This window comes from Phocoena phocoena, chromosome 14 (genome assembly GCF_963924675.1).
Source record: "Phocoena phocoena chromosome 14, mPhoPho1.1, whole genome shotgun sequence".
NCBI classification, from domain to species: domain Eukaryota; kingdom Metazoa; phylum Chordata; class Mammalia; order Artiodactyla; family Phocoenidae; genus Phocoena; species Phocoena phocoena.
The window spans coordinates 2,437,410-2,445,896 of record NC_089232.1 but is presented as its reverse complement, the minus strand read 5'-3'; the positions used below and the strand labels follow the sequence as shown (position 1 = coordinate 2,445,896).

The window sequence follows — 8,487 nt, the reverse complement described above, 5'->3', positions numbered from 1 at the left end:
CCAGACTGGAAACGCCAATCGTTTCCTCGGCAGAAAGACCTTTCACTTCTTTAGTCCCCGGGGGTATTCCCCGGCGAGACCCCATTCGGCACCCCAGCCGACCCTGAGAGGCGGAACGGGACGAGCGGCCCACCCAGAGTGACGGCACACCCGAGGCCGCCGCGCCGGCCTGGACGTCACTTCCGGGACGCTTCCTCGCGGGGCCTTGTGGGTAGCCGGCCGGGGTCTCCTGGCGACGATGATGGCGGGGTATGTGGGCGGTCGCAGCTGCCCCGATTCGGAGCTGCTGCTGCACCCGGAGCTGCTGTCCCAGGAGTTCCTTCTCCTCACTCTGGAGCAGGTGCGGCGCGCCGGGGCGGGCGGGCCTGCTTGGGGGAGGCGCTGGGACTTGAGCTCGCCCCGGGGAGTCCTCGGCGGCGCCGGACACACCCGCCGCCGGCACGCCTGCCGCCAGGTCGAGCTTCTCTCCGCCCCGCTCGGGCCGGCCGGGTCTCCTCACTACCCTGTCCGGGAGAGAGACGTCCTCAGGATATCAGGAACTCCCGGGAGTTAGGACTTACGTTTTTGGGTCCTGGTGACTCGGGAAGGGGAGTCCAGGCGACCCCCGCGGTCTGGATGTAAGCAAGGGCCTCTGAAGAGAGGGGCTGGGGTAGGTCGTAGAAGAACGGAAAACACGGGTGGCGGTCCCCGACTGCCAGGGCTGGAGGGCATCGGAGAAATCGACTGTTCTCCACTCTCACCGCGTTCAAAGATGGGGAAACTGAGTCCCAGAGAAGCGGCATCACTTCTGTGAGGTCACACCGTTGGTAGATGGTGCAGACAGGCGAATTGGCCCTCAGTGCAAAGTTTGCTCTTTTTCAGCTGGTGTGGCCTCTGATAGCAGAAGAGAAATAAGACCAAAGAAGTGACGAGTTTTGTTCAAAGTGGTAGAGAATTACTGAAAGCTTTTGAAGGGGTTTAAGTAGCATGTTTTGTTGTTTTCCTTGTGTTTTTTTCCCCCCTCGGTACTCTTCCTCTGGTTTCCTCAAGCTCCCCTGCTAAGTAGATTATTTTAGGGATGTCAGTTACCTTTCTTACCTGTGGTTCTCAAACTTTTTAGATAGGTCACAGTCACCCCGGAGCTTGTGAAAGCACAGACTGCTGGGCTCCATATCCAGAGTTTCAGATTCAGTAGTTTGGGGTGTGGCCTGGAAATTGCCATTTTTAACGAGTTCTTGCTGCTGGTCCAGAGACCACAGTTTGAGAATCACTGTCCTGGGGCAGTGCTTCCCTAACTAAGGTGTTTATGGATTCTGTAGGAATGTTGTCCAAGAGAAGCCCTAGCGTTTCCCCGTTCTTCTGAGTGAGTACAGGTGACAATTGATAATAAAGAATGGTCCAGTATGAGAGATAAAAGAAGTAAAATTTGTGCTTTAAAATTTTGAAGAACAAAAGGAAGGGGGATCAATTTATCAGAGGGCAGATTGGATTTGTTTTGTCAGTTCTAAACACAAACGTTTCCAAGCCTTTCTGAATTGTTGAGCCCACAATCTCCTTTCCATCCTTACTTTCCTTCCTAAATCCCACTCTATCCGTAACTGCTCCTATGCGTCTGCTCTATGTTTTCTGTTGAGAATAAATCGGAAAGTGAGGTGACGCAGAGAGGGATAGCTGGACGATGACTGGGAGCCGTTGAAAGGACGGGTGCAGACATGAGGGGCCGCTTATTCTAGTGTGTGCCGTTATCAGGACCATCATCAGGAAGGGGAATGCAGCTTCCATCCATAGGGCCATTGAAGTCTGGGTGGTGAACTTCAGTTTAAGAAGCACTATTAGGGAAACATGGGGAATAATATACAGGGTGAGACCTCCAGCCCGCTAATCTGATCATGATAGTAACACTCTAGATAACTTTTTGACAGGATGTAGTAACTGTTATTGTTTGTTTTCTTTTGTCTGGTCTCCCCAGAAAGTCCCTCATCTTCAGTTTTGTTCATAGATTAAGATGCTGCTACTGGAAATGGTCTTTATGCCTCCTGTGTGGGCTGAGCAGTGTGGACAGCTGTCCTTGTCTCACTGAGGACATATGACCGCTGTCTTTAAGATGAAGCTGAACCAAAAATTTGAAGAGCTTAGTGTCTCTGTAATACTGTTTCTTGCCGTATCATATAGAATGTTAGGCATATGTCTAAACGTGAAAATGGTTTTATACTTGTAATTTAAGCAGTCGTGTTTTACCCTGTTAGGTGGGCAGTTGGTTAGTCATTAAAATGAGATGTTGTTTTGAAATTACTTTTGTTTCCTTTTTTTTACAGAAGAACATAACTGTTGAAAATGACATGAGAGTAAACAAAGACAGTCTGACCGATCTTTATGTTCAGCATGCAATACCACTGCCTCAGAGAGATTTGCCAAAGAATAGATGGGGGAAGGTGATGGAAAAGAAAAGAGAACAACATGAGATAAAAAATGAGACGAAAAGGTACTTTTCCTAACGAAAAGGTCTTATCTTATATGACTAAACAATTTTGCTTTTCTTTTTTCCCCAGATAAACTTAGGTAAACAATATTGACTCAGCGACCGTTTATTGAGTACCAGGTACTGTGCTGTAGCCTGAATAAAACTGACAGGATTCCTTGCTCATATCTTAATTGGGAGAAACACAATAAAAAGTTAAGTAAAATACAGGGTATGCTACATTGCGGTAAACGCTAAGGGAAAAGTGAAGCAGGGAAAGGGATGACAATTTTACGTAAAGTGGCCAGGAACAACTTCACTGAAAAGTGACATTTCAGTAGAGAGACCTGTAGAAAGTAGAGGGCAAGCCAGCGTCCGAGGCCGAACCTGAGAACCTGGTCAGGAGTGTGTCCACACGATGTGCCAGGAAGAGCCCAGAGGCCATCAGGCTGGGCAGGGAGAATCAAGGGCAGAGCAGGGAAGGAGGTGCACAGGGGTGAGTGCAGGAGGTGGTCAGTCGTTGTAAGAACCTTGGCTTTGCTCTGAGATGAGAGCCATCGGAGAATTTTGAGCAGAGTGATGGCACCATCTGATGTACATTTTAAGAGGTTTACTCTGGCTGCTGTACTGAGAAATGATTTAAGGTTGGGGGAGGGGAATAGGGAAAGCACTTAAGGGGTTGTGCTGTAATCCTAGCAGCCGATGGCAGTGACTTTGACTGAAGTAGTGGACTTGGTAAGAAGCGGTTGGGGTCTGGATGTGTTTTGGAGGCAGAGCCAATAAGATTTGTTGAATTGTCAGGAAAAAGTGGAATCAGATAAGACTCTGAGGTCTTTGAATAAAATAGAAATGAAGAGATGGTCGTGTAGCTTCAGGTACACTATTTTAAAGTTTTAAATTCCAGAAAATTTTTCATAAAACCACAAGCAAATGAATTTCCTTTTATAAAGAAAGTTACATTTAACTAATCAGTGTAGCTGGTTGGTGAGGACCAAGTATCCTAAGATCCCTAAATGAGCTAATTATTTCTTTTCTCGTGTCTGTTTATCACAAGTGGGTGCTATTGATTAATTGCTGAATTTCTTTTCAGAGCCTTACTGTCACAGGCAGTGCACTAGAGAAGGTGGGGGAAGATGGAGTGAGAGGGCTGGGTGAGGAGAGCTCTGAGTTAGTGGCTTTAATCTCTAGGTACAAAGAAAAATTCATGACTGATAGGGAGATTGTTCCCCAGGTCTGAGGGTAGTTGAAGAACGTAACGTGTGCTCACCTGCGTGTAGTCTTTTGGAGAAGAGGTGTGTGTAGTGTCACTGTTGGTCAGGAACACATCCAGTTCAGGGTGAGCATCATTTTGACTCCGTGGTTACAGGCCGTGCATTAGTGTTAGCTGTTGTAAACCTGTGAATTATGCCGTGTATACCTTTAATTTATTTTTGGTGACTCTTATTAAGAAAGTATTTTCTTCTTGACCTGCACATTCAGGCACTTGGTCGTAAGCAAAGCTTTCAATACTGTTACGTTTTACTTCCTATGGTAATCCCTCTTAGTTCCTCTGTATCATTTTGGCAAGGGTCTTTGACTGTTTGTAAACATCACAGTTTGGCTCTCAAATCAGAGCATTAAAGCTGGAAGGATCTAAGAGACCATCAGGCCTTTTGGAATTGCTTGTGCTTTTCCCGGAGGAGCTGAGCTCCAGAGGTGCTACGGTGTCCCCCAGGGCGCACCACGCAGGCCCGGCTCTCGGTGCAGCGCTTCTCCAACTTCAGCGTGCTCCTGAGTCTTAGGCCGGCCTCTCCCCAGCTGCAGTGTCCTGCCCTCAGTCCGGCTGTCTGTTCCCCTCTGAGGTGGCAGTGGGTGGACATTGAGCTTGTTTTTCATCTTCTACCAGATGGTGCTCACTGGTGACCTAAGACTTGGTGAGTCTGGCCAGGCACCTAGGATCTGGGTAAAAATGCAGCTTCTACACCGGTGCAGGTCACAGCCCAGGTGCTGCGTTTCTTTTGAGCTCCGAGATGGTGCTGAAGCTGCTGGCCCCTGAGCAGCAGAGCTGAAGTGCTCTTCCTGACGACTCAAGTTCTTTTACCATGTTTATTTTAAATAAACAGATCTGTGTTTCATTTGAATGCTTTTATTATTAACCTTTATGATTAAGAGTGGAAGTTAGGTTTTCGGAAGCTAAATGTGAAGACCTGCCAAGTTATAAACTTAAAATTATACAGATGTTACAGTTACAGTTAGTTTAGAAGATGCCGTGGCTTTCAAGACCTTTAATGAATGGAGTAGGATGTCCTGTCCCATTGTTTGTAGACTGCCATTATGGTAGTTTAGTATAGTTTTATAATCTATTTCCTTTCTAAATAATCATTGATACATGGGTAAGATAACCCTATCAATAGGATGGTGATTTTTAAAAATTTAAAAAAAAATTTTTTTGTTACTAAGAAATCCTGTTTTAAGTTTTGGGGTTAGTTGGTGGATTGATGCTTTAAAAATAACTATGTACACATGAAAGGTAACTTTAAATTTTTGTCAATAAATATTTTAAACTTAAAAGCACTGGAAAATTATCATTTCACTTAAACTAATCATAGAAAACTGCATTTCTTGTAGCCCTATTTCCAGTAGTCCTACTTAGAATAGATTAGTCTTATCAATAAATCTTTTTTGGTCATTGTTTTACCTTTGAGTCCCAGGGAACTGGTTTGCTGTCCAGAGGGTATTTTTCATGACGCATCTTTCCGATTTCAGGAGTAGCACTGCAGACGGCTTTCGGAAAAGACCCCTCATCGTGTTTGACGGGAGTTCAACAAGTACAAGCATAAAAGTGAAGAAGACCGAGAACGGAGACAATGACCGACTCAAGTCCCGGCCTCAGGCCGGCGCTACCAGTAATGCCTTTCGAAAATTGTCAGATTCCTCTTCAGGTGTTTCACCCCTAATTTTGTCTTCCAATTTGCCTACGAACAATAGAATGGAACACAGTAATAATGACACTCAACAGAACCATGACTTAACGCATAGGAAGAGTCCTTCCGGCCCTGTGAAGTCGCCGCCTTTGTCGCCTGTAGGCAGTACTCCGGTGAAGTTAAAGCGCGCCGCTCCCAGGGAGGAGGCCGAGGCCGAGGCCGCGGTGAGTGTGGACAGGACATGTAATCGTTCTGCAGCCCGGCAGTGATCCGGCTCACTTGTGCACCTCATTTCTCGTGTGTTTGAGCCCTGGAATCCATGATGATAAGCTAATGTTTCTTAAAGTGCACTCAGTTTATTTCTGCTTAAAATGTGTAAAGAGAGTGTCTCCTAGGCCCTTTTCCTGGATTTTCCTCACTTAGATCCTTTAACTATCTTGGAACTAAAAGAGAGAAATAGTCCTTTGTTAGCAAGGCTTAGAACGTCAACTCAGTTGCCTAGGGTCACACATTTATTAAGCAGCATTTTAGAGCTTGACCCTAAGTCTGTTTTGCACTTACCTTAAAATCACACCAGAATCTCTGGGAGTTACCCCTTGCCTCCTCTGCCCCTCACACGTGCCTGTCTTTAGAAGGCTGGAGTCTCCTCTGTTACGCTCTACTAGACTTAGTATTTGGGTGCTTGGATTTCGTACGGCAGATTTCTGTAGTTACCGTGGTTTATTTTGAGTTCAATTATGAGATTTTACATATCTATATATATTTGATCTTCCCATAGTCTTCTCAGAAAAGTGATTTCACTTTTAAACATCCAGCAGTTTTATAGCTTTTATTCCTTATTTTAGTTCATTCAGGCTGGTATAACAAAAAATACCATTGACCGGTGGCTCAAAATAAACACTTATTTCCTACAGTTCTGGAGGCTGGAAGTCCAAAATCAAGGCGCTGGCAGATTCAGTGTCTGGTGAGGGCCCACTTCCTGGTTCAGAGTCAGCTGCTTTTCACTGTGTCCTCACATGGCAGAAGGGGCAGGGGAGCTCCCTGGGGTCCCTTATGGGGGCACTAAACCCCTTCATGAGGCTCCACCCTCATGACATAAGCGCCTCCCAAAGGCCCCGCCTCCAGGTACCGTCACATGGGGGATTAGGATTCAACACAATTCTGAGGGGACACAAACATTCCGTCCATAGCATTCCTGTAAGTATACTTTGGCTTTATTATCATCTTCAAGTTGTGTGTCAAAGGGAGCAAAACTCTGAGTGGTTCAGACCTTCTAAAATAGCAGACCTGGGGCTTCCCTGGTGGCGCAGTGGTTAAGAATCCGCCTGCCAATGCAGGGGACATGGGTTCAAGCCCTGGTCCAGGAAGATCCCACATGCTGTGCAGCAACGAAGCCCGTGCGCCACAACTACTGAGCCTGCGCTCTAGAGCCTGCGAGCATTAACTACTGAAGCCCATGTGCCTAGAGCCCGTGCTCCGCAACAAGAGAAGCCACCGCAATGAGAAGCCTGCACACTGCAACGAAGAGTAGCCCCCGCTCGCTGCAACTAGGGAAAGCCCGCGCACAGCAACGAAGACCCAACGCAGCCAAAAATTAAATTAATTAATTAAAAAAAAACCCCTAAAATAGCAGTCCCTGGAAAAAGAAAGCTGCTCTGTATCTGAGCCGCCCAAAGTTATCGTGTTAGTTCTTCACTGACTCCTTCCAGCAGCTCTGTGAAGGAGGTGCAATAGCTTTTCCCCTTTCACAGATGAGGGCAAAGAAGCTTAAATAATCTAAATGACCTTGTCCAGGTTCCAGAGGCAGTAAGTGGCCGGCCTGCAGTTTGAATCGAGGTCTGTGTGGCCTCAGCGGACGCACTCCTGACGGCACCGTGCTGCCTCTGCCCTCACCCCGTCACTCCTGTGGGGCGAGCGGCACGAGCGGTCCAGACCGTGAATATTGGGATAAGAGTGAGCTTCGAGGAGTTTTTCCCCACTCTCTTGGAAAGCATTTTTCTACCCAGAAAGCTTTTACTGTTTCAGAGGTGTGATTTTTTTCTCTTTTAAATCTTGTATTAAGGTCTTAGATTGTGAGGTTGGGAGGAGATGGGCTCGGCAGGGAGGAAGCAGGTTGGGAGCAGTCAGTGGTTCTCAACTCCGCATGTGCCTGAGGTCACCTCGATGGGCTTCCAGAAAACCTGGCCAGAGCTGGAGCCTCGTCCCAGCCCCCTCCCGTGGCCGCTGACTGAGTCGGTTCTGCGATAGGGCCCAGGCCTGGGCATGTTGGTTAGTTGGTCAACTTTACCGTGGGTGAGTCTGCAGGGTAAACATCTGAGAACCACAGCTGGCAAAACGGGAGCCCGGGGCTCGCCTTATTTCCTCGCCTTCCCCACCAGATGGCAGCAGTGCCCCACCGTTTCTGCCTCAGTGGTCAAGCTTGGTGGTTTAAAATGTGCCTTTTGGGTATTCTCTGACATTTCTGCGAGTGTAAACTGACTTCTTTTCATGTCTTTTCAGAATAACCTGAAGCCCCCAGAAGCAAAGAGGAAGATACAGCATGTTACATGGCCGTGAAGGAAAGTTTCCAAAAACGTAAATATAACTGTAACTGTAGTTTTTCAAACAGGTTCACATTTACTGACAGTATTTACAGAGATCCTGATTATTGTGGAATTTTCTTAAGAGGTTTAAATTAGGTTCAAAGAAATAAAGTCCTTTCCTTTCCTTTTTCCCTCCTTTTCCTTCCTTTGGGGGGAAGAAATCTTGCCTTTCATGCTCCAATTAGGAAAGAATTTCTTTTTAAACAAAGGATTTAGTATAAGTCATTTATACTGGCCCTACTCAATTAGCTGCAAGTCTGGTATAAAGCATTTGATGAATTTTAGGAGTTATTTGCATTAGTCTCTTTTGGTCTTTGGGGAAATTTGAGGTTTTTTAAACTCGGATATTTTAGAAGTTCACAATTTTCATTTCTTTTCCCAAGCAAAAGAAAATGACAGTTCATTGCAATACTCTAGTGAATTCTGCCAGACTCCTCCTCAAGGTTCCCCGTGGAAAGCTGTTCAGAATATACAGATGAAATTGCTGTTCTTTAAGTGCTCATGTTGCCTCTTTCCCTAAAGATCGAAAGGGGAGCCAGTGCTTGCTATCGCTCCTTCCCCCTAA

General features: G+C 46.4%; 1 protein-coding gene across 2 annotated transcripts; it reads left to right on the top strand.

Annotated features, from left to right (window-relative positions):
- Positions 1 to 202: 202 nt before the first annotated feature.
- Positions 203 to 7,896, top strand: C14H2orf49 (chromosome 14 C2orf49 homolog). 2 transcript variants are annotated; one of them, XM_065891584.1, is made up of 5 exons: positions 203 to 340; positions 2,295 to 2,461; positions 5,183 to 5,309; positions 5,436 to 5,558; positions 7,840 to 7,896. In XM_065891584.1, exons 1-5 carry the CDS (start codon positions 239 to 241, stop codon positions 7,894 to 7,896), a joined length of 576 nt encoding a protein of 191 aa, XP_065747656.1. In that variant the 5' UTR covers positions 203 to 238. The 2 variants fall into 2 exon arrangements, with proteins under 2 accessions (XP_065747656.1, XP_065747655.1); XM_065891583.1 differs by having other exon boundaries at positions 242 to 340; positions 5,183 to 5,558.
- Positions 7,897 to 8,487: the final 591 nt, after the last annotated feature.